Source organism: Myxine glutinosa, chromosome 2 (assembly GCF_964187855.1).
Source record: "Myxine glutinosa chromosome 2, kmMyxGlut1.1, whole genome shotgun sequence".
NCBI lineage: Eukaryota > Metazoa > Chordata > Myxini > Myxiniformes > Myxinidae > Myxine > Myxine glutinosa.
In genome coordinates, this window is record NC_136262.1 from 211,761,538 (window position 1) to 211,788,335 (window position 26,798).

At 45.2% G+C, this 26,798-nt stretch overlaps 1 protein-coding gene across 3 annotated transcripts in view; it reads right to left on the minus strand.

Annotated features, from left to right (window-relative positions):
• LOC137420885 (dual oxidase 1) overlaps window positions 1-26,798 on the minus strand; it is a 155,457-nt gene that overhangs the window by 17,945 nt on the left and 110,714 nt on the right. For all 3 annotated transcript variants that reach the window (XM_068106361.2, XM_068106364.2, XM_068106360.2), the window contains exons 17-22: window positions 20,822-21,024; window positions 20,209-20,394; window positions 19,783-20,008; window positions 5,017-5,110; window positions 4,681-4,856; window positions 2,029-2,098 (exon numbers count right to left, since the gene is read on the minus strand). In XM_068106361.2, coding sequence (XP_067962462.2) covers window positions 2,029-2,098; window positions 4,681-4,856; window positions 5,017-5,110; window positions 19,783-20,008; window positions 20,209-20,394; window positions 20,822-21,024 — 955 coding nt within the window. The remainder of the gene's footprint in view (window positions 1-2,028; window positions 2,099-4,680; window positions 4,857-5,016; window positions 5,111-19,782; window positions 20,009-20,208; window positions 20,395-20,821; window positions 21,025-26,798) is intronic.

Here is a 26,798-nt window from a genome sequence, read left to right on the forward strand (position 1 = left end):
ACCCTCTGCCGTGACATCCCTCGTCCTTCAGACAGGTAGGCTGCAGTTTCTTCCCTCTCTTCAGAACTTGACAAAATCACAAGATGGTCAAACACCTGGAATATGTCTTTCTCTTTAAATACTGACATCTTGTTCTCGTTCTTTCTTTCTTTCTTTCTTTCTTTCTTTTTCTTCTCCTTCTCTCTCTCTTTCTCTCTCTCTTTCTCTCTCTCTTAAATGTCAGTCTGGAAAACCCCCTTCCCCCATCTATTTTCTTAGCAATCCTCTTGACAAAGTTCAGTCATTCAAACTCCTGGGTCTCACTATCAGCCATGAGCTTTCTTGGGCAAACCACAGTTGGCCTTTCTTTGAAGTTAGCCTCCAAAGTCAGTTGCTGACTGGGCACCCTCCGTCGTACAAAGTCCTTCCTTGGCACACCTCAACTCCTACCCACCAACAATGTGAAGTAGGAGTTCAGATGCAATCCCTCCCCCACACCCCCCACCAGGTTCCTGCAGGGTGCACACGGTCCACAATCAACACCCCTTCTGGTGAAACTTCCAAATTCGAGGATCATGGTTCACCTCCTCTCATTTGCTCCTCTTTTTCACCACATGTGGAACCAACTTCTACATTCACTTCAATCTCATTCTTCCCTCCAGGTATTCAAGGCAGCTGTTCACCACCATCTCAGATCATCCCCAATACAAAACCATGATTTTTCCTATCCTCGACTACGTCACCCCTCTCCCAAGCTCACCTCCTTCCAAATTTTATTCCACATTCCAAAAAATATCCATGGGTAGGCGCTCTTTTTGTTTAAAGTTCTGTGTTAATCCCTTAAGCGGCTGTGGAGAAAACGAATAAAAAGTAAATAAAGGTAAAAAGGTGAGGGCGCAAGAAATCGTCTCCTGATGGAGGGCGGTCATAGTCGGGCTGCATTAAGTGATAAAGGGGATCTTAGGGGTCTTAAGGTTCTAAAGGGTCAAAATGGTCTTTGGGGTCTTAGGAGTCCAAAGGATCTTTTGGTTCTAGGTGGTCTTAGGGGTCTATAGATTCTAAGGGGATCTAAATGGGGTATTGAAAAGGTCTTAAAAAGAGTAAAAGGACTCAAAAGGACCAAAATGAAAGTTCCCTCCCATCTCTGCTCCCCTTCCATCCCAACTCTCTTTCCCGTTCTTCAAAGCAAGAGGGCATTAATGACTTAAGAGGTTAAATTTAATTGAGATATTAAATTAAATAATGTTTCAGATCAAATTAAATAATGACCACATCTGAGAATTTTAGACCACAGTTTTTGATCTCAAATTAAATAATGAGATCAACACCTGTTGTTGTATTTCCCTCTCTCTCCCCTTCTTGTCTCCTGCTCCCTTTATTATATGTTATATGGGTTAGCTCTTACACGAGCCTCGACTTGGTATTAAAAAAAAAAAAAAAAAAATGAATGAGTAAGATAAAATTAAATGACGAAATTAAATCAGGAGGATAAAGATCAAATTAAATTGAGAGGTTAAATTAAGAGGATTAAGAGGTTAAAATTACACGAGGAAACATCGATGACGGAATCTCTCCATATGTACAAACATCGATTGTATTTCGAGTTAAGTAGCTAATTATCTCACCACATGGATAGGAATTATAAAAAGGGCTATATTCGTTTTGAGCATCGATGTCCTGAATCATCATGTCCGGAGTTTCAAAACGATCAATTGAACGCCTCGGAGAAGTAGGGAAAAAATATATAAAATGCTAATCGACTCACTACAGGAAGGAAGGAAGGAAGGAAGGAAGGAAGGACTGACTGAAAGACATCATTATGGCTTTAACATACCCTCTCGACTAAGTTGAAGTTGAGATAAAAAGTGAGGGCCTCAGCCGACATTCCGCAACATGTTCAAAGATGGTTGTGGACACCTATTACTGGTATAAAGTTATGTCCAAGCTATTTTCGGATAATTCATTCATCCTAATATTTATACTGTATATTGATGTGACATGAGCATGAATGTATATGACAATAAGTGTGTGTAAAAGTTTAACACCCACATGTTGGGCTTTCGTTGAAGTATGAATGAAGCGGTTCGTTCTTTGGCTGGCTTCTGTTCACTGCCCAGGCCTGAAAAAGAGAAAAGTCACAAAAATATATCAAAGTAGGATTTATTTTGAAATTTATTTCACTATCATGGTACATGGAGTGACTCCTTCACGACTTCCCAGGGTGACCGATAAAAGGTGCAATGTGTATGGTTGTTCCATGGTCTAAATCTAAACTAAAGTATCATCTTTATCCAGATTTTGCTTCAAAACCCCATGACATGGTTTATGACCTATTTGACATGTTTAACTTGTATGCCAAATCTTAACTCCTATTTAATTTATAGCCCAAAGTGTACTCAGCAGAGAACTGTCTGGCTGACGGTGCTTGACTTGATTTTACATACATTAAACGGTACTCTTTACAGAGTGTTGGTGCTGACAAAGCAGTTTCTTGGCAAGGTTTTTACTGGGTGGTTTGCCATTGCCTTCTCAGCGTTGCTTGTCCATGCTCTATCCTTTTAAATGTTCAGCATCAAGCAAGGAAGCAGCACGTGCCTTTTAAGTCTTTGGTGCGACCTGGTCGGGGTTCAGACCACCTACTTCCCAGACTCAGAGCAGACGCTCAAACCATTTTGCCACTGAGTCTGGTTTGACCGACAGTGTAGCAAATTATTAAAAAAGGAAAATGTGTATGGCCATATTTTCCGGTGTAGTAACCGCGACCGTGTATTAACCGCACCCCTGTTTTTCACCCTCAAAAAAAATAATAAATAAATAAATATATATATTGATCATTTTACTTTCTGACCTACATCTAAATACGTTTATCCATTAACTTTGTACAGAATTTGACTCCAGCTATTGTCAATAATTCTTCTTTTGATGTGAGACCAGGTGGGTATTCCCATCAAGCATTCCTCACTCCTGTTTGTCAATCAATCAGAATTGACAGGAACGCGATGACACGTCGGGGTTATCGTGCACAACTCAACGGGTAAAAACGTGCAACCGAGATCGCTTGCACTTACATAGTTTTACATGATTTTGAAAGCTCTAAATGTTCCCCGATATATAGAATATAGATCTACTGGTATAAGGCTATTTCCACAATAAATGGTCATTTTGACGGACCCTACTTTGAAGTGTATTCTTGACTGGATATGTTGGTCGAAGAATGTGAGCTAAATTCTGTTTGAGAGCACATGTAATAAAGTTATAATGGAAATAAAATCATCGCCGAGTAGTGCCTCGTTTCATTTGTGTGGGAGTGTATTGTATGAAAGAGTGTGATACAGAAAGCACTTTTTGTGTACTGTTGTATTGTACATCATGTTCATGTCTCTCAGGTTGGCCCTGTTTGAAATCTGGGTGATAATTATTTTAGTTATTGTTGAACACTACGGTCAGTTCTTTCAATTCAGTTAGAGTTCAATCTATTTCTGTTTCATAGTTCTTTTTGGAGAGACCGCAAAACTTCATTACCCACGTAACGCATGTCCGTCAAAATATTGCATGAGTAAGACAGCAGAGTTGTAAAATAGTCGGAAGATGTACACATTTTATGCTTGCAACAAAATATGCAGGGGTGCTTATATCTTCTGTTTAGAAATGTCAAATAAGGCCTACTTTGTAAATACTAATGAATAAAATGTTACTAATTCGTAAGTGTGTTGTCCGTCAAATTGTTACGTGGGTAATATCATGTCATTCCCAAATCGGTAAGCATGGTGAGCACCGCTGCACAATCCATTGAAACACGGTTTCTTAGCAGACCTCGCTTACCCACTACCAGCATCACAAAACAATCGCTAGTTCCATGGGAATCTCGGCACTACGATTTGTCCAATGTGTTACATGGGTAATGAAGTTTTGCGGGTCTCTCCAAAAAAAACTATGAAACAGAAATAGATTGAACTCTAACGGAATTGAAAGAACTGACCGTAGTGTTCAACAATAACTAAAATAATTATCACCCAGATTTCAAACAGGGCCAACCTGAGAGACATGAACATGATGTACAATACAACAGTACACAAAAAGTGCTTTCTGTATCACACTCTTTCATACAATACACTCCCACACAAATGAAACGAGGCACTACTCGGCGATGATTTTATTTCCATTATAACTTTATTACATGTGCTCTCAAACAGAATTTAGCTCACATTATTTGACCAACATATCCAGTCAAGAATACACTTCAAAGTAGGGTCCGTCAAAATGACCATTTATTGTGGAAATAGCCATATACGATTGACAATTGGAATATAATTGAAATTCAGCATTGATTGCTTTTGAGACCGGTGTTTACTATATCTGTGTATTAACCGCACCCCCAACTTTTAACTTTCTTGCCGATAAGAAAGCGTGGTTAATACACCAGAAAATACGGTATATCAAATGAAAGGACTAAGGAGGATGCTTCGAAACAAGTGCGGCATCTTGCCCCGTAAGTCGCATTTTGCACCACTTTACTTGACTTCTTTAACATCTTTCACATTGCATAAGTATCATGAACCTAAAGTATGGTATTAGCCTCAGTATGCTTGCTCATCTCATGAGTTTAAATGAGGTCTCGATACACAAAAAGGTACTAGCAGCCTTTGGGGACACCAACATGCTTTCAGACACTCAGTATCCCTTAATGGAAAAAGACATTACCACCGAGGTGAAGTCGCAGGCACTCTGTGTCGCTGTAGTTTTTGCTGAATATTTTGTGAAGATCATGCCAGGTAAACTGCTCTTGGTTATGCATGCCTTCTTCTCGAAGCATAGAGTTCATAACTCCACTGGAAACTTCAGATGAAAGGCCACAGTTGGAGAGTTCAAGGAACGAACTGAGTGAGGTAGGTTATAAGTGGAGGATAAATGCATGGAACATAACTGCATTAGATGTTAAAAATGTAAAGAAATACTTTATTGCATTGTTTTGACTATCAAAGATAAATGAAGGCTTGTAATATTCAGCAAGATGGATGTCAGGTATTGGTAATTTACCTGATCATAAGGCAGAAGTCATTCTTGGACATTATGGCTTCACTTTTGATGTCATACATCTGGAACATTAACTGAGATTTTGCTTCGTTTGAACCTGCAACAATTAAATCACCTTTCGATAAATAAATCCCTGTAATGCTGTTATAGAAACATTTATTTTGTGATGAATTCCTCATTTTGATTCTTTTTTTTTTTAAATGTAAACGTTTACAGCACACCTATTTACTATTTGAAATGCAGTTATGTACAGGTGGTCGATTTGCCTTGTAGCTTTTGCATCAAATTAAAATTTATCAAAACAAATACACACATGGAAGAAAGAGGTGGGAGAGGGTAGAGGGTAACGCATGGGTAGTGAGTATGACAATACATGGAAATATCAATGGGATGAATGCACAGGAGAAAGAAAAGGATGGAATTTTGTGAAGCATGGGATTACGCAAGGGATTGACACACTTTTTTGTTGTGTCACTGTCTGTTATAAGTGTAACTTTCTCCCTGTTCCCCTGCCCGTCAATAAAGGGGTTTGTTTCACCATTAAAGTGTTGGCTTGGTGTGCCGCCTGGGATTGGATTATAAAACAATGGTTGCAAGTAAACTCGTGACAATTGTAAAATGGCGTCAATCTTGTTAGGAGGGAAAAGCCACGGTGGATTTCATTCAAGAGATATCGCTCGGCCCTCATCCGTTTCAAACTGATGGACGCATCGCAGGAAACAGAATCGCTTGAGTTGCTGTGCATCTAAAACCGAAGCAAATATTATATTTTTGCTTTCCCGGGTGATCACGTACAGCCCCAAGGACAATCTGTCGCTAGATTGGTGATTTGGCCATGTCAACCTGGCTCACTGTTACAATGTGTGTATGCATGTGTGTATATGTGTGTATATATATATATATATATAGATATATATATATATATACACACACATACAGGGTGCTTCCAAAAAATCTTAACACTTTTGAGATATATAGTCCCATATAAGTGTTAACAATATTTTTAAGCACCCTGTGTATATATATATATATATATATATATATATATATATATATATGTATATATATATATATATATATATATATATATATATATATATATATATATATATATATATAAGTGTGCGACAGGTACGGTGTGCGAAAGAAGAGGTGTGCGAGAATGTCCGACCATGGGGTGTGTGAGGAAAAAGTGTGCGCCGAGGAGTGAGTGTGCTGTCGAGAGTGAGTCGGTCGTAGCGCGTGTGCGAGGGAGCACATGGAAGCGCATAGTGAGGAGTGTTACGGAGGAAGTAACGAGAGAGTGTGCGCAAGAGGATGCGCGAGAAAGGTGTGTAACGGATGGGTGCATGGGGAAAGAGTGCGCTGTCAAGAGTAAGGGAGAATGCACGCCTGTGGTGAGTGTTACAGAGGATGTAACGGGAGAGTGTGCGCGAGAAAGGTGTGTAACGGACGGGTGCATGAGGAAAGAGTGCGCTGTCGAGAGTAAGGGTGAGTGCGCAACCGAGAGTGGAGGTGAGAGTAGTGAGAGTGACACGGAGCGGGAGTTGGTTGTGGCAGGTGAGCGAGGATGTACACCTGGAATGGAAGGATGCACACCTGGAATGGTAGAGCGTGTGTGGGAATGCACACTTGAGTTGGTCGTGAGGCACGTGGTTGGGTGTGCAAGTGAGAGCACACCTGTGATTGTCACAGAGGAGGTGACCGAGGAGGGGGCACGAAGAGGTGTGTTGGTGAGGTGTGCGAACGACGAGTGTGTGCAAAGGTGTTCGGTGGTCAGGTGTGTGACCAAGTCTGTGAGCGGAATGAGTGTACCTGGGTGTGTAAGAGAAGGTGCAATGACGAGGAGCATGGGAACAGCTGGATGTATGAGCAAGGAACGGGCTGCGGGGTGTAAGCATGCAGGTGAGGCATCGACGGTAACCGGGTTAGCGGTTAGAGCGACGTATAGCCGAATCAGGCCCTCGGTGCGCGTCGGGCAGCTTCGCGTGCCGCGAGGACCAGCGGGGATCCGAACCACGGCGGTTTCGAAAGAACCGCCGTACGCGATCCACGCTGGGCCTCGCTTTGAACGGCCGTGTCCGTGCTCCACTAGGCAGAGCGGGCAGCCCGATAGGAAGGGTCGTCATGGCGACCCCTTTTTGTTGAGGCGTTCCGGCAGGTCGAGATCGGGCCATTGGATGGCTCCGTGCCGAGGTGGTGCGTGGGATCTCGGCCCGAGTAAACCTCCTTCCCTTCACCGAGTGTCGGCCGCTTCCAGCCGCCGGCACCAAACAACCCGCATTCATTGCTCGGCTTTACGAAGCCGAGCTTTGGAAGTGAATTGGCGCACCGAGAGGCACTAGTAAGTAGACTGTGATGACGAGGATAGTGTTTTGGCCCCGAAATTAGAAAAACAAAATTTGATGATTGGCAAAGGATTGGCAGGGTGATGATTGGCAGATGATGGGTAGTGATTGGCAAATTTTTGATTGGCTGGAATTTGGTGAGCAGAATTAATAGCTTGAGATACCCGATGTGAGGGGATGGCAACTCTGCCATCCCTCACAGCGGGGGCAAAGGAGCACTAGATTTATGGGGTTTGGCAGTGAAAACTAGCCCGGGAGGGTTAGGATATATCGTGTGTAGGGACCTAGAAGATGACCTTAGGTAACGGTAAGATTAGGTAGTGACAATGATACCTGTAGTGGGGACGCAGGTAGGTTAGTGTGGATGATAATGACGTGGTATGTGCTTAGTTTAAAGGGAAGACGGGGAGCACTAAGTTAGCAGGGCAACAGGTAGATTAGATGATGCCGTGTGAGTGTTGGAGGTGTATTCAGAAGTGTATTGTGAAAAGTGTGTAAGGAACAGGTGTGATTGCACAGGTGTGCAACTGAACAGGTGTATGGAGCAGTGTTTGAGTGAGTGATGGTGATGAGTATTGTGCTGACCAAATGGTCCAGGAAGGAAGGAGGGTGCAGGTGGCACCAGGTATGATTGCACAGGTGTGCAACAACAGGTGTATGGAGAATGGTTGTGTGGAATACATGGAGTGTGGAATATATGGAGTATTGGAATGGATGGTCGTGGAGTGAGTATGGTGGAAACTATGGAGTGGAGTGGATGGTGCGAAGGTGTGAATGGGGGAAGGATGGACCCCCATCACGAATACCCGGGGAGGGTAGTGTAAGTGTTAGGTAGAGGGTATAGGTAAATTGTGGTTGGATATTGGCATCTGTGGTGCGGGTGAAAGAATGGTATTTGGATGGGTGCATTAGTGTTGTGGAAATGGCTGGGCATGTAGCCTGTTAGTGTGTGTAGTTGGTTTGGGCACTCCACCACTGTGAGGATGTCGGCCAGGTGAGGCCGCAGGTGGGCTCTGGGAGCCGGTAGAGTTGTTGTGGATGGGGCCCGAGGATCCGGAGGACGGACCCGGGTAGCCCAGTGCCAGAGGGCACCGAGGGGTGACAGAGCCAGGAGGGGCTTTCCCCAGTTAGATAGGTTAGGTAAGGAGCAGGTAAGCTCGGGTGGCAACTACAGTGGTGGAGGTGTGCAGGTGGGTAGACCTGCTGGGAGAGCTACATGACCCAGCCCGGAAATTGTGCAAGGGCACCGGGAGATGATCGGGGGAGCGAGACCCCAAATTGAGAAGCACCACAGTTTGGTCAATGGGAATTGGTTTTTAGAACCCATAGTGTAAGTTGGCCAATGGATTGGCAGGGAAAGACCCCGGGTAGTGTAAAGTGTGTTAATGTCATTTAGAAAGTAGTTAGGATGAAAATCTCCTTGCACCATCTACATCCACTCACCTGAGGTGACGTAACTCCACACCATGCCATGTTTTTATTATTTTTATTGTGCAGATGTTTGGAATGTGAGACGCATCGTGACGTGGGTGTGACATTGTGCTTTGTGTTCCATCTCTCCCTCCTTATGAGGATTGATGATGAATTGGGTGATGGCAAATTTTGGATAGAGGGATTGTGGGAACGAATTTGGTGTAGAAGAGATATGGGGAAGACGTGACATTAGTGACAAATTTGTAAATGTGTAGATTTTGTAAATATGGGGTAAGGGCAAGGGTAGTGTAGGTGACAGGGGGGGGTGACGTACGGTAGGGACGAGCTTTCTCACTTCGCTCTCCGTACGCACTTCACCTTGCATTGCCTTATTGATGTGTACCCTTGTGACCTTACCCCTCGCTCATCTGTCTTTATCCCCTTTTGTCTCCCACATGAGGACCTGTGCGCCATTGGGCGCCGAGGGGAGCGTGCGTGAGTCGGCCATTGTGCGCCCGAACCTCTCGCAACCACAGCTGTCTGCATCGATGCACCACATTATGGACCACACGTCTGTGGCCGAGCACCACGTATGGACCCCATGGGTTGGGGCATGGCCCCTCTGCTGGAACCGGCCATGAGGGCCCGAAATCTTGCTGGCGGACCTTGGCCACAGGGCACCGATGCCCCACAGGTGAACCATACATAGTCGGCCCCTGTGGGCCATAAAAAAAAAAAAATGGACACCTTGGGTGCATTTTAATTCCACCAATAGGCCGCCAGCAAAGGAAGATGACAACACCAGGAAAATAATAATAGCCAGCTGAGGGAGCCGAAGAGCAAGGGACCACCTGCAGGGTTAGGGGTTGTTGGTTTATTTTTATTGATGAACAGTGATGACTGTGCACCGATTGGTGCTTGAGGGTGTGTTGGTGCATTTTGGGTGCTTTCAGGGTGCATTGATGCAGAGCAGACTGTCTCCCCCCCAGAAAGAACAATCACAGGTCCTGGGTTGCGTTTTGTAAATAAAGTAGCGTCAATTATAAATAATGCTCCCCACCATCAATGGATAGTTTGAAGACCATTCCGCAATTCGGTTAGCTGTGGGCGTGAATCTGTTAGGCAGGGTGCAATGGAGCAGCGGGACATATTTATTTATGTTTTAAAACTGTCGCACTCAGGGTCAGGTTAAAAGTAGAGGGCTCTACACCTACGTGTCACACTAAATTAAAGTTATAGGCCCGGGACGTGCCTAAGAGGAGGAGGGTGCAGTGTTGCGGATATGAGGATTGTGGTTTTTTATTGTGTTGTTATTATTATTGCTTTATTCTGAGCCTTCCTTGCTCCAGTGTGTATAAAGGTCAAAGGGCGTTCCCGCAGTTAGTTCCATAAAGCATACATGAAGGACACTATAATATCCCTGTTCAGTAGTTTATTTCCTTATTCTGTGTATTAGGTTAAGGCTTTGTCTTCCATTAAAATGACACTCCATTGCACCAAGAGAAACAAGATAGATCCCCCTTCATTCCCCATTCCCATTCCCAAAACCTCCATTTCCCCTTTCGTCATTGCCAAGCCTCGGTTGCAAATTACATCCCCTCCAAAACCACCATTGAACATGTGCTCGGATCGGGGAAGAAAGGCGGGTCCCCACCTCGTCATAGAGGGGAGGAGTGAGTCAGCCCCACTCAACCAACCACGAACAAGGGGTTGGACTTGGAGAGGGTGTGGAGAGAAACATCAAGGAGGTTCGCGAAGGTTGAGGGGCGGGGCCTATATAACCCGCCGCGGGACGCTCCCCAAGCAGATGAGCTTTTACTGAGATGAGGAGATGAGCTTTTACTGAGATGAGGAGATGAGCTTTTACTGAGATGAGGAGATGAGCTTTTACTGAGATGAGGAGATGAGCTTTTACTGAGATGAGGAGATGAGCTTTTACTGAGATGAGAGATGAGCTTTGACAAGAGTACATTGAGATCACCCAAGGAAGCTTTGTACACAGCAACGGCTGATCAAGTGGGCCGAGGTTTGTTCCTGAGCTGGTGCCTTTCCGAGCAGAGTCTGAGGCTGGCATGTGAGCAAAAGAACATAGAGAACATTAAGGAGATCATCATCCAGGGAAGCACAAAGCCTGTTGTAGTCCTGGCAAAGCACGCGACGTCCACAGCAGCAGCAGCGGCGGCGGCCACAGCAGCAACAACACTCAACAGCCGCTTGGGGCCTGGACGGCGGTTTTGAGCAGGGCCGCAAAGGAATGGCGGCTGCTAAACGCGCCGATCGTGCTGCAGGACCCCTTGGACTTTCCTCTCCCTCCAGCCATCCACCTCCTGCCTTTCCATCCTTTTGGTGTACGTGAGTTTGTTCTGTTTGTTTTGTCCCTGGGTAGTTAATTACCTTCGCAAAAGCGGAAGGTTATGTTTTGATCGCTGTGTATTTATTTGTATGTCTGTGTGTGTGTGTGTATGTTATTCGCATAACTCAAAAAGTATTCAACCGAATTGCATGAAATTTGGTGGGATGATTGGTTATTATACGGGACACATTTGATTAGATTTTGGGAGCAATCGGGTCAAAGGTCAAGGTCAAGGTCACGAAAAGGTCAAAATCGTATTTTTGTTGTTCTGTTCCCTACACTCCCATGCCAAGTACAGAACAGTAGCTGCGGCGAAGGTATGCGCTCTACCGAGTGCCCGTTCTAGTTAAGACTGCATAGATAAGCTAGCGATTTTCACTGTGTCCTTCTGGTCCGTCCCTCTGTCTATATTATTTTCTTATCTTTCCTTCTCCTTGGTTTTTTTGAGCCTGTAAATAGCAAATAAATTATATTCGTATTTCCAACCTTTTCGCCTCCTTCCTCTTCTTCACATCCGTGTCGCTTTTGTCTTTTCCATATTGAATAGCTGTGGCGCGACCCGGCCAACGTTCGGGGATCGGGTTAATCGGGGTAACTGTTAGGCCGCGGTGCCATCCGCTCGGCAAACATAACATCCTTATCCGCGGGCCGTAATAACATACATATATATATATATATATATATATATATATATATATATACACAGACTTGGCATTTAATATGGAATTTTTTTTTTTTCTTGACTTGGGTTTACTTTCTTCACTCAGTATATCAATCTGGTGAGTTTCTTTTACACTTTGGTGATTTATTTGTTAAAAGAGCCATGTCACTGATTGTCGCAGCAAGAAGTCAACAACAGGATTATATCACAGGTGGCGTGGCAAAATGTACGGACAGGTGCATTTGATGATTGGCTTCACAGTCGGGTATACAAGAGTTGTTGCATTCTGTATTAGTGGAAAACAACTGCTGCACGTCTCCAAAAGTTATTGCCACTTCCTCTGGAGATGGTCCGTCAACTCGACAATGCTGTTTGTCATGGAGTTGTGGCTTTACGAAATTACGGCATGAAACAGCGTGCTATTGCTCGGCAGTATGGCATCACTCAAGGTCAGGTGTCAAAGATCCTGAAACGAAATGCTCAGAGGGGTGTCCCTACTCCAATACCGAGGCCAGGACGTCCCCGCAGAGCCACAAGGAGGGATGATTGCCAGCTGCACCGGTTAGTCCGCAATGGCCATACCAAGTCAGCTAATCGGCTTTGGGCTGAGTGGCAGCAACTGACAAATGTGCCTGTATCCAGAAGGCTAGTCAACCAACGACTGGTTCAAGCAGGCTATCGTGCCAGGCGTCCCCTGAGAAAGCCACGCCTGACCAGACAACACCGCCAGCGCCGATTGCAGTGGGCCAGAGAGCACTGACAATGGCAGCCAGGACACTGGAATCACGTGATCTTCAGTGACGAGTCTAGACTTATGGTCTATCGTCAAGATGGCCGCGTCCGAGTGTGCAGACAAGTGCATGAAGCCTACAACAAAGATTGTATAGTGCCAAGAGTCCAAGCTGGAGGTGGTGGGGTGACCGTTTGGGCTGCTTTTCATGCAGGGGGAAAAACTGACCTGGTTGTTCTGAATGGAAACCTGAACCAGTTCAAGTACAGGGCCATTCTGGAAGAAACATTGCTTCCATTTGCTCGTGCAGCCTATCGAGGAAACTTTGTCTTCCAAGATGACAATGCACGGCCACATCGTGCTCGCATGATCCAACACTTTCTTGCTGACCATGGTGTAGAGCATATGGAGTGGCCTGCCATGTCCCCGGATATGAATCCGATAGAGAACTTTTGGGCAGAATTAACGCGTCAAATCGACCACTTGGACCAGCAGCCGACCTCTGTGCGTGAATTGCAGCAGGCTATTGTCACTGCATGGCAAGCAATTCCTGTCCAAACCTCGGCAAATCTCGTGAAAAGCATGCCTCGACGTGTACGTGCTCTCCCGAATGCTCGTGGGGGTTACATGAAGTACTGAACTGTAATTTTACTGTCCGTAATCCCAGTCATAATTTAGCTTTTGTTGAAATTTTTTTTGGCTAATGTGCAAAATAAAGAGATACTTCTGGAAAACGTACAGAAGTTTAACGCAGTACTGTCCGTGATTTGAGTTCGATATCAGTTTACATCACTTTCAAGGATCAATTTATTTGCTTCGAAATGTCAAATGTGTTTTTTGTTTCTTTTAAAGGTCACATTAACAAAATCTAGAATAATTTCAACATAATTCCAATGAACTTTTGGTTCTAAGTCATCTTGAAAAGTAAGTTCACCCCCACAAAAAAAATATTCCATATTAAATGCCAAGTCTGTATATACAGTCATGTGAAAAAGTAAGTACACCCCATGTAAAGTTTTAACTTTTTCAACATATTTCAACATACAGCTATTTGATCTTCATTTCAACAATATTGATATATAAAGGTGATATAATATAACAAATATCATGAAACATTTACATTTTGTAGTCCATTGTATAATTTAAATAAACATAAATGCAAATTTCGCATGTGGAAAAAGTAAGTACACCCCTACATTTATCACTACTTCCAATATCTAAAATTAGAATCAGGTGCACCAGCTCAGGTGCAAATGATTAGAACATCGTCAGAGAGGATCTTGGAGGAACCTGTCTTATTTAAACCTCAGACATTTAGTTTGGTTTGCTCTTTGTTGTTGAAGTGTGCGGCGTCACCATGCCTAAATCAAAAGAGTTCTCTGAGGCCTTCAGAAAGAAGGTTGTAGATGCCTCCGAGTCTGGGAAGGGATTTAAAAAGATCTCCAAACAATTTGAAATCAATCATTCGACTGTCCGGAAGATCATCGACAAGTGGAGAAGCTTCCAATCAACTGCCAACTTGTTCGGGCCAGGCCGCCCCAGCAAGTTCAGCCCAAGAGCAGACCGCAAGATGCTGAAAGAAGTCTCTAAGTACCCCAGAATTTCATCACGGGACCTACAGGTAGCTCTTGCCACTGTTGATGTCAAAGTGCATGAGTCTACCATTAGAAAGAGGCTGCACAAATTTGATCTACATGGGAGGTGTGCCAGGAGGAAACCTTTGCTGTCCAGAAAGAACATCAGGGCAAGACTAAAGTTTGCCAATGAACACCTGGGCAAAGACCAGCACTTCTGGAACAATGCGCTCTGGACAGATGAGTCAAAGCTATTTGGCCACAGTACCAGAAGACATGTTTGGCGAAAACCAAAGACAGCATCTGACCACAAGAACCTGACACCAACTGTAAAGCATGGTGGTGGAAATATTAGGGTTTGGGGCAGCTTTGCTGCATCAGGGCCTGGGCAGCTCACCATCCTCAAATCCACTATGAATTCTTCATTGTACCAGAGGGTTCTTGAGGATAATGTGAGGCCATCTGTCGGAAAGTTGAAGCTCAACCGAAGGTGGACCTTGCAACATGACAATGACCCTAAACATACCAGTAAATCCACCAAGGAATGGCTGAAAAGAAAGAAATGGCCAAGTCAAAGCCTGGATCTAAATCCCATCGAGATGTTGTGGGGGGATTTGAAACGAGCTGTGCATGCAAGAAACCCTCAAACATCGCACAGCTGAAAGAATTCTGCATGGGGGAGTGGGCAAAAATTTCTCCCAGTCAATGTCAGAGACTGGTAGACAGTTATAAGAAACGCCTACTTGAGGTTGTTTCTGCCAAAGGGGGCAATACCACCTATTAGAGCCAAGGGTGTCCTTCCTTTTTCCACAGAAGGAAATGGCATCTCTGTTAATTTTTTGTTGAATAAATTATTGCAAAGTCAACTTTTCATTGTTTTTTGTTCAATTAGATCACCTTTATCTGAAGATACTGTTTAAATGAAGATCAAATATTGATATGTCCACATATGTTAAAAAGATTAAAAAAACATTTCATGGGGTGTACTTACTTTTTCCACATGCAAAATTTGCATTTATGTTTATTTAAATTATACAATGGACTACATAATGGAAATGTTTCATGATATTTGTTATATTATATCTCCTTTATCAATATTGTTGAAATGAAGATCAAATAGTTGTATGTTGAAATATGTTGAAAAAGTCAAAACTTTACATGGGGTGTACTTACTTTTTTACGTGACTGTATATGTATATATATACAGTCACGCAGTGTGTGTTTATATATATATACATATATATATACACACACTGCATGACCAAAAGTATGTGGACGCCCGAACATCAAACATCTCATTCCAAAATCATGGGCATTATTATGGAGTTGGTCTCCCTCCCCCCACCCCCTTTGCTTCGATAACAGCCTCCACTCTTCTGGTAAGGCTTTCCACTAAATGTTGGAACATTTGCTTTCATTCAGCCACAAGAGCATTAGTGAGGTCGGGCACTGATGTTGGGCGATTATGCCTGGCTCACAGTCGGCGTTCCAATACATCCCAAAGGTGTTCAATGGGGTTGAGGTCAGGGCTATGTGCAGGCCAGTTAAGTTCTTCCACACCGATCTCGACAAACCATTTCTGCATGGACCTTGCTTTGTGCACGGGGCCATTCTCATGCTGAAGCAGGAAAGGGTCTTCCCCAAACTGTTGCCACAAAGTTGGAAGCACACAATCGTCTGGAATGTCATTGTGTGCTGTAGCGTTACGATTTCCCTTCACTGGAACTAAGGGGCCTAGCCTGAACCATGAAAAACAGCCCCAGACCATTATTCCTCCACTGAACTTCACAATTGGCACTATGCATTTGGGCAGGTAGTGTTTTCCTGGCATCCGCCAAACCCAGATTCGTCCATCGGACTGCCAGATGGTGAAGCGTGATTCATCACCCCAGAGAATGCGTTTCCACTGCTCTAGAGTCCGATGGCGGCAAGCTTTACACCACTCCAGCAGACGCTTGGCATTTGCGCATGGTGATCTTAGGCTTGTGTGCGGCTGCTCGGCCAGGGAAACCCATTTCATGAAGCTCCAGACGAACAGTTGTACTGACGTTGCTTCCAGAGGCAGTTTGGAACTCGGTAGTGAGTGTTGCAACAGAGGACATACGATTTTTACGCGCTACACGCTTCAGCACTCGGCGGTCACCGTTCTGTGAGCTTGTGTGGCCTACCACTTCGCGGCTGAGCTGTTGTTGCTCCTAGACATTTCCACTTCACAATAACAGCACTTACAGTTGACCGGGGCAGCTCTAGCAGGGCAGAAATTTGACGAACTGACTTGTTGGAAAGGTGGCATCCCATGACGGTGCCACGTTGAAAGTCACTGAGCTCTTCAGTATGGCCTATTCTACTGCCAATGTTTGTCTGTGGAGATTGCATGGCTGTGTGCTTGATTATACATACCTGTCAGGAATGGGTGTGGCTGAAACAGCCCAATATACATTCACAAATGTATATACATATTTATATATACATATATAATATATATATATATATATATATATATATATATATATATATATATATATATATATATATATATATTGTTGCGGTTTTGAGTTTGTACAAATAAAGGTTAATTTTCCCCCTCATAGTTAGTCACACTACAACACGTAGCCTCGCGATAGTTCAGTTATTTCTTAGTATGTGTAAGCATAGTCCTTTTCCTGTGTTAGTCTTCCGTTGAGTCGAATAATGAGAGTTAGGTTCTTTCATTGCCTTATGCCGCCTCATGCCGCCTTTGGCTTTTTGGCACAAATTAACACGAGGCAGGCCTGGCAAATCGAGGCAAGACCAAAGGAGGGCGGAGGAGAAGCCGACGGTAAGAGCGAGCCACCAATCAGGGCTCGAAGGGAGTGGCTGCGGCACTGCGTCACAAGGCGTGGTTAGAACAATCGATAGAGCTAAGGGGGTTGGCAATATAACCCGTTGCGCGAAGCCCCCACCGAAGTTCTGCGGGGTGATGAGCTTGATGAGTTATGAGTTGGGCAGAGACGCTTGAACAAACGAGTTAGGAGTTCTGTGAGAGGTGAGCTGAACCAAGTTCTGGTGGGAGAGGCGCTTGTGAGAGTTGCGTTCTGTGGAGGGAGGTGCTTGAACAAGTTCGGAGTTCTGAGAGTTCTGGTGGGAGAGGCGCTTGTGAGAGTTGAGGTCTGAGAGAAGTCGCGCATGAACCGAGTTATAAAGCGCTCTTACAAATTAAGCACTCGGTTGAGCTTGAGGCAGAACCTCTATTGGGTTGCGTGAGTGAGAGCACGCCGGTAATTAATCGCGCTAAGAGAAACCGCCAAGCCTGGTGAGAGACGCGTACATTTCCCTCCCGCCTGCCTGATCTGCCTTTTGTTCGAGAGACGTGCTGCAAGGATCCCTCCAGCCGCGTGCTTGCCTTCATCGACGGACGTGCTGTGACCGGGGAGAGCCACGCCGGGCGGAGCCGTTCCTGGACGACCAAGTCAGCGCGTGAACATCATCCTACCTTCATTTCCCCCTGTGAGTGTAATCGGGCCCGTGTCTGGGATTAACCTAAGACTGTATAAGACTGCTCTGTGTCTCTGCTTTCTACCGACTTGTACATAATAGTGTAAATAATAATTAAACCTGTGTTCTTCCTTTGATTCTACCGCTTTTGTGTTTTCCATCATTGACTAAGCGTCGTACGAATAAAACCGCTCTAATCGGGTTCCAATACCAAAGCTAACTGCACGGACCACGTGGTACGCAATCCGCTCGGTGTACTCAAATTACGCGTGGCTCGTGCGAGGCTTGATTCCCCGCTTCCGCGGCGGCGCAGGTATTTAGGTACGTGCGAGAATTGTCCCGAAACCCTACCTTGCGTTTGCCAAGGAGGGGCGTTTCAAGTCTCTCGGTTGCGCCGACCCAAAAATAGCAAGGGGCTTCATCTCCCCTTGGTAAGGGCAGGAAGGGCGGTGAAAACCGTAACAATATATATTGTCGTGTCCACCCTGTCGTGAAGACCTCAGGGCGACAGATGACCAAACGAGCTTTAACTCTGAGGCGTTTAACCAAAACTATGGTGGTCTTATCTCTTTATCACGCGAGGGAAATGGAGTTCTCTGGTCTTATTTGCACAGACGGACGCAACACAAGGGGTTATCCGAACCTCACAGACAAATAAATGTACAAGACAGGCACGACAAGGAAATGCAATAAATAATGATTTAATGAAAATAATACCAGGATAACAAAAATGAATGTACGGTTAAATCAAATTCCTAATTGGGGCGCCCCCATACGGACTCGTATACAACACAAGGGAATGATAAATGAAAACGAAAGTCAAATGTGGTGTAGTGTGGTGCGTTGGCTGATACTCCGCCTGGCGTCTTTGACCGGTCCCTGAACCACCGTGCAGGACCACACAAGATGGCGCGCAGTCGCACCCAGAGCAGCCACCGACCCATGAAGCGGCGGATAAACTCCTTCCTCCTCCACAAAGCTCCACTGTTTCTCAAGCGCACACAGCATGAATTGCAGCCGCCACAAAGCCAGCACCAAGGAGAGTGTATAAACTATGACCACTCGCGATGAAGGCCAGACCAAGAGGGAAACAGGGAATGCGTCCGCTTGCATCGAAACCCAGCGCAAGAGTAAGGGAATATGCGACCAAACTCCATGTAGTCCAGGACGAGAGAGAGAGAGAGAGAGAGAGAGAGAGAGAAAATGGCGGGACATGTCCCTTTTCACTCCGACACTCGAATGTTCTCTCTGACGTCATACTCACTCCAATCACCAAGCGCCACCCGCTCACTCCAACCAATCATCCTTCGGGGCGTGGCCTCACGGCCACACTTGGCGCCCGTCGAGAAGATTTGAGCTGGGTGGTGTGGTAGTAATGTCCGGATCCGGTCGGCGATGGCTTTATTTAATTTAGGCGCTGATCGCATGGCTGGTGGTGTAAGTGTTATAAGAATGAAGGGAAAACTACAGAGGTATTTACATACAGGAAGTTTACTCTTATACTCTAACTAATTTCATTTTTTGGGCAGAGGTGGTCTGGGTGGACCTCCTCCCATGGGAGGATACCTCCCATGCGATTTATCTTTTTAATACTTTTCGTTTTCGGGAAGCAGGAAGTAGTCATTTCCTTTTCACCACGGCCATTTCTTCCTTGAATACGAACATTCCGACGAATGAGGACAGGAGGCTCTGCAATACTTTTTGGAGCACAAATTCCAAGATCCGTAGACCTTGTGCCACGAGACTTTTAAGATTGGCTGAATTAGTTCTCAACGTAGCTTCCTTTAAATTTGTGGATAATTTTTAGAAACAACAAAAAGGGGCAGCCATGGGAACCACCAATTTAACAGTTTAAAGTTGGGTTGGAAATCGAACCAAGAATAGACAGCTCATTGGTCAGTGCACTACCTCTGTACCTCTCTTTATCCTTCATATCCTTGCTGCATTCTCCCCATTTGACTTTGAAACACAGGAATATACAGTGCAATTCATTTTTATTCTGATGTAACTTTACTCATCGTTTGTGCCGTGTTTCATTGTACCCTAATAAGTCATTTGGTGAGATAAAAGTAAAAAGAAGAATTTTAAGAAGTAGCGTAACAAAATGATAGGAAAATAACTCTTACAAAACTTGTAGGATATAGGAGTGATTCATTTAAGCTTACACAAGCTTAAGTTGAGAATGTTGAAGCTTAAGAGCTTAAGACTGTGCTCACCCTTCATAAAGATGACGAGAATGTTGAACAGTTCACGGAAAGACAAGTATCCATTTTTATCTCGGTCAGCCAGCTCAAACATCTGCTGAACAAAACTCGAGCTGGCCTTTAGGCCCAGAGTATCCGCGAACTCCATACGTGTGAGCTCGCACTCGAGAGACATGCTCACACATCGAGGAGGTTCCTCTTGGCATGTATCGCTGTCAACAGCTGGAATTTCCAAAATCTGAAAAAAGAAAACTTCTCGTTTCTCCACCAAAACAGCATCAAAAGCAAATGAATCATCGAATGCTCTCCAACTGAAAATAAATGAATAAATACTCATCTGATTTCAAAATGGCAAATACTTAATTGTCTTGTGCAAGAACTATTTGTGCTCCATCTTAAACAGCTGAAATATGTCGCAATGCTTTGGGAATTACACACCTCAGAAAAGAGTTTGCGAAAAAATCTCTCCACAGTTGCATTTCGCTGTTCCTGAGTGGCAGCCTCCTGCAGGATGGACTTCTCTTTGTCACCCAGTCTCGTGAGAGTGATGTTTTGCCTTTTCAGAATGTTTTCAAGGCTGTCTTCGAAAGCGGTACGTTCCATTTCACTAGCAAACACCAAAACCTGAAAATAAAATAACAATATTGTCAAAATTACCTGTCAAATGATACATTAGTACGGCTTATCCTTGGGATTAAATTGCATTGTGGACATTTTGCACAAGTAAGCCTGAGCTCCTCCCATGGTCTAATTTCCTGTGTCTGCAGAACGTGGAGTTTTACTAAATTTGATCACTCATATGCCTCGTGGTCTATAACTGCTGCTTCATGAATGGCAGGCATCACATCAGATCACATTGAATCACCATTTCCAAGATCCGTCGCATCACAATCCATTATGGTCGATCATCCCTTATTGTTTGCGGCTGCCCTTTGCGGGGAATTTGCGGGGATTATTGCGGGGAAAAATGGCCTCTAAAGGTGGTTTATCCCTTATTGTTTGAGGGTTGTGGATATGTCGCTCTAATTTTCTTGGTGCCAGCACCACTCACCAGGTCATGCTCTTTGGGAACATGTAGAACAAGTGTCCGTCCTCCTTTGTCGTTTGCATGTTGTGCGGTCACATGGTGAAGGGTACAAAAGCACACTGAACGAAGGTGTTTGCCCTGTGGATCCATCGTTTGCACTGTGGCCGGATCCATAATCTTCAGTTGAACTTCTCGGCTGCCCTTTGATTTTCCCAGCCATTCATTTGCTGTGGGGTTGGGAGGGGAGGGTAGGCGGTGTTGGGAAAGAGTTGGAGAAGGATTATTGCATTCATAAACAACTAGAATATCATGACCTATTCTCGTGCATTCCTGGTGCTTTTTTGAGCTTCCACCTGAGGACGTGGTTTGCATTGTCCTGTTTTCAGTCTCGTCTCATGAGCTGTAATCCCAGGTTCAAATCCTTTACACTCTGAAGACTTCGAATGTTCTTCTAATAATGTACAGGTAGTGGACCAAAAAAAAATGGAAAGACCAATGTAAAGTCACTTAATAGAGTGATGGGCCACCATGTGCGGCCAGTAAGGCCTGTATGCACCATGGCATAAGGTCCACGAGTGTTTGGAATTTTGCAGGAGCGATGCGGTACCATTCTTCCAGGGGAAAGTCAATCAACTCAAACCTGCTTGATGGAGGTGGAAAACGCTGTTCCAGGTGTCGTTCAGGAATATCCCATAAATGCTCGATTGGGTTCAGATCTGGTGACTGAGAAGGCCATGACATATGGATAACATCACTGGCATGTTCCTCAAACCATTTGGCGACCACATGTGAATGGAGACGTTGGAGGGTCTCCTCTTGCAGCCACTCTAGCCCTCACCAGTCTGGGCTGCAGTTGCACTCATTCAAATGGCCTTCCCAGATAGAAAAAAACCTTGTGTACCATTTTCATATTTTTCCCAAAGAAGCACGATCCAAAAGGCTCTTCATAAATTGTCCCGGGCTGATAAAAGCTTATTGGACTTCTTCCACCGAGTCAGGAGTTTTGTTGTGTTGTCCGTGACACTGCAAGCCTGCCTGGCCACATATACATTTCCACAAACCCTTCACTTCATCGTCTTCCCAGGTGTCACATCTATTCATTTTTACATCTTTCATTCAATCTCTGAAACGAACTCCTCTGCAGTGTCGTATCTTATGCTTTCTTCTATTTCTACACTTTTACAAACATTCTACCTGCAAATCCTAAGATTCATATTTTTCTCCATTTGTCACACTTGTGCTCCCTCAGTCCCATAAAATGTAATCATGCTGCCTTCACCTCCTGTAATCATCCCAATCTCTCCCCCTTTCCAGTACATCCATCTTTTTCTCACACATAAGCCTTGCACCTTCTACACACAAGCTGAGATAGAAGTTTATGGAGGAGGTGTTGTCGCAGCTCTTTTGTATTATTTGACAGAGTTCAGCTTTTCCACAACTCCTGGTCCATGTTTTCCCAGCCCTGTCAGGATTGCATTGATGTCAGGACTCTGTAAGAAAGGAAGTAGCTGCAGCCCTCAGCACTTGAAGTACCACTAGCCTGCCCAGTTTCACGTCGCTTCTCCCAGGGCTAGTCACAGCAACTTCTCAGACACGTTCAGATGGAAAGCTGAACAAAACTTGCAGATCTCCTTGACCACGGTCTGGCAACCATTTGCAGACAGGAAATAAACACCAAATATTCACTGATTGCACAACTCCACCACTCATACTTCCATTTAAAATGTATTTGTGCCTAATTCCAACCTCACCGTTCCATGGCACAAGATGGATGGGTGGTCACCCCAGGTGCTAGAAACAAGCTGTGTTTTATTGTTGCTGACAAGCTAGGAGCTAGCGATAGGAGCTAGAGATAGGAGCTAGAGATAGGAGCTAGAGATAGGAGCTAGGGCTAGGAGCTAGGGCTAGGAGCTTGGGCTAGGAGCTAGGGATAGGAGCTAGGGATAGGAGCTAGGGATAGGAGCTAGGGATAGGAGCTAGGGATAGGAGCTAGGGATAGGAGCTAGGGATAGGAGCTAGATATAGGAGCTAGAGATAGGAGTTAGAGATCGGAGCTAGAGATAGGCGCTAGAGATAGGAGCTAGAGACAGGAGCTAGAGATAGGAGCTAGGGATAGGAGCTAGGGATAGGAGCTAGAAATAGGAGCTAGAGATAGGAGCTAGGGATAGGAGCTAGGGATAGGAGCTAGGGATAGGAGCTAGGGATAGGAGCTAGGGATAGGAGCTAGAAATAGGAGCTAGAGATAGGAGCTAGAGATAGGAGCTCGGGCTAGGAGCTTGGGCTAGGAGCTTGAGATAGGAGCTAGGGATAGGAGCTAGGGATAGGAGCTAGGGATAGGAGCTAGGGATAGGAGCTAGGGCTAGGAGCTTGGGCTAGGAGCTTGAGATAGGAGCTAGGGATAGGAGCTAGGGATAGGAGCTAGGGATAGGAGCTAGAAATAGGAGCTAGAGATAGGAGCTAGAGATAGGAGCTCGGGCTAGGAGCTCGGGCTAGGAGCTCGAGATAGGAGCTAGGGATAGGAGCTAGGGATAGGAGCTAGGGATAGGAGCTAGGGATAGGAGCTAGGGCTAGGAGCTCGGGCTAGGAGCTTGAGATAGGAGCTAGGGATAGGAGCTAGGGATAGGAGCTAGGGATAGGAGCTAGAGATAGGAGCTAGAGATAGGAGCTCGGGCTAGGAGCTTGAGATAGGAGCTAGGGATAGGAGCTAGGGATAGGAGCTAGGGATAGGAGCTAGGGATAGGAGCTAGAAATAGGAGCTAGGGATAGGAGCTAGAAATAGGAGCTAGAGATAGGAGCTAGAGATAGGAGCTCGGGCTAGGAGCTCGGGCTAGGAGCTCGGGCTAGGAGCTTGAGATAGGAGCTAGGGATAGGAGCTAGGGATAGGAGCTAGGGATAGGAGCTAGGGCTAGGAGCTTGGGCTAGGAGCTTGAGATAGGAGCTAGGGATAGGAGCTAGGGATAGGAGCTAGGGATAGGAGCTAGAAATAGGAGCTAGAGATAGGAGCTAGAGATAGGAGCTCGGGCTAGGAGCTCGGGCTAGGAGCTTGAGATAGGAGCTAGGGATAGGAGCTAGGGATAGGAGCTAGGGATAGGAGCTAGGGATAGGAGCTAGGGATAGGAGCTTGGGCTAGGAGCTAGGGATAGGAGCTAGTGATAGGAGCTAGTGATAGGAGTTAGAGATAGGAGCTAGAGCTAGGAGCTTGGGCTAGGAGCTTGAGATAGGAGCTAGGGATAGGAGCTAGGGATAGGAGCTAGGGATAGGAGCTTGAGATAGGAGCTAGGGATAGGAGCTAGGGATAGGAGCTAGAGATAGGAGCTAGGGATAGGAGCTAGGGATAGGAGCTAGGGATAGGAGCTAGAAATAGGAGCTAGAGATAGGAGCTCGGGCTAGGAGCTTGGGCTAGGAGCTTGAGATAGGAGCTAGGGATAGGAGCTAGGGATAGGAGCTAGGGATAGGAGCTAGAAATAGGAGCTAGGGCTAGGAGCTTGGGCTAGGAGCTTGAGATAGGAGCTAGGGATAGGAGCTAGGGATAGGAGCTAGGGATAGGAGCTAGGGATAGGAGCTAGATATCGGAGCTAGTGATAGGAGTTAGAGATAGGAGCTAGAGATAGCGGCTAGGGCTAGGAGCTTGGGCTAGGAGCTAGGGATAGGAGCTAGCGATAGGAGCTAGGGATAGGAGCTAGGGATAGGAGCTAGAGATAGGAGCTAGATATCGGAGCTAGATATCGGAGCTAGTGATAGGAGTTAGAGATAGGAGCTAGAGATAGCGGCTAGGGCTAGGAGCTTGGGCTAGGAGCTAGGGATAGGAGCTAGCGATAGGAGCTAGCGATAGGAGCTAGTGATAGGAGTTAGAGATAGGAGCTAGAGCTAGGAGCTTGAGATAGGAGCTAGTGATAGGAGTTAGAGATAGGAGCTAGAGCTAGGAGCTAGAGATAGGAGCTAGGGCTAGGAGCTTGAGATAGGAGCTAGTGATAGGAGCTAGGGATAGGAGATAGGACTAGGAGTTAGGGATAGGAGCTCGGGCTCGGAGCTATGGATAGGAGCTAGGGATAGGAGCTAGGGATAGGAGTTAGGGCTAGGAGTTAAGGGAAGGAGCTAGGGCTAGATATTAGGGATCTTTGTTCCTTTCACATTTCTTTCTACTTTTTCATATTTCTGTTTATTCATTCTAATTCTTGCTTCTTCTTTATTCCTCTCTTTATTCATCTGTCTTCGGAGAAGTGAATTCTTGCAGAATTTTTTTTTTCTGGAAGGTTCACTTGGCTGCGCTTGGATGGGTTTGAGGATAGAGTCGCCGCAGCTGAAACCCGAATCCTATCCAGGTTCCTCCTGATGACTCCATCTTTGCTCTAGCTTTTTTTTTGGTTCATTCTGATGACTCCAATGCAGTATTTGGTTTTCTGTTTGATTCTCTCAGTGCAGTGATCCAATTCCAGTCATCTTACTATAATTCACCAAATGTCCGTCCGTCCGTTCGAAGGTACCGCAAAAACGGCTCAACCGATCACAACGATATTTTGGGTGGGTATTCCTGGGACCCCTGGGAGTAAAATAGGCTATATTGTTTTTCCAATTTTCCCAAGTTTTCCAATTTTCCCAAACACGATGGAATAATATTTACCGATATGAACAGTGATGTGGCTTTTGTTGAAATTCTACGTACCAGGAGAGAGACTCCTGACGAACTCTTCCTATAGAAACGTGCGGCTCCGAAGTAACACGGCAGCATGTGCAAAGCGACTGAGAAAGACGTGTAGTGGCCGCTGCCGTTTTGCAGAATTCAATCTTTTTTCAAAATGGGCGCCATGTACTGTTTAGATGTTGATGATTTGCGTGTGATATGATTCAACGGATGTTTATATGAATCGTTTAAAATGAAAAAAGGCCTTCTGATATTTTGCCTTTTCATTTGGGTCTCCCAATTGAAGCCCCGCCCATAGGGCGGGTACCGTTGCTAGTCTAAATAAATTGCTCAGTATCACTGGGCTTACAATGACTGCATGACTTGCCCCTACTGTGGCTTCACGGGCCACATCGTGCACCTTGCAGGCAGCCCTAAAATTCCTAAGTCCACTATAGTGGGGCGGCTTAGCCCAAATATTCAAAAGAATTGTGCATTTTGTGATACAAGCACCAAATTTGGCACAAATGTACATTAATATGTTGCGAACATTTTCAGATATTGGGCCACTTGAAATTCCGTAATTTTTTTTTTCAAATTTTTTCAAATTTCGTAATTTCAAATGTTTCGGGTGACACCGTCACAATTTCGGTCTTCGAGGCCGGCCGATAGGCAAAGTGTGACCGGAAGGGACGAGGTTCTCCTGACCACGTGGCCCTCGATCTGGGAAGCGAGAGGCGTTCCATTAGTGGACGCGCCCCTCACGCCCGACTTTTGGGCGGCCCCGGCAGGCCGTTTGTTTTGACGTTCCGTGACAGGCCCCGCACCCCCACCTCCGGGCCGACCGGAAGCTTGTGCTGAGTACATCATACCTGAACAACTCAGTGAGGCAGAACACAGCAGTGCACACCAGGGTGACCCCTTCAGTGCATAAACCAATTAACCTGTCCACTGCAGGGCATATAGAAATGAAGTTATTTTCTGCATATAATAATAATATAAGTTCAGTTCTATATAACAATTTCTGTTATCACCACTACCACTACAACTACCACTACTACAAGCTTTGTCTGGAATTTTGTGGACTAACAGACATACAGACAAGCTGGGATCAAAACATTACCTCCTTCCACCATTGAGTGTAGAGGTAAACATCATGGAAATTATATCATGCCCTAGATTTAATTCATGCTTACCCGTGTATTTGCTTCACTGGTTCACAAGGTCTTTTGCATACATGTAATTCAGACTCTCGTCTTCATTGCTGACCACACAATGTTCACAACATATTAATGTACATTTGTGCCAAATTTGGTGCTTGTATCACAAAATGCACAATTCTTTTGAATATTTGGGCTAAGCCGCCCCACTATATCGGCC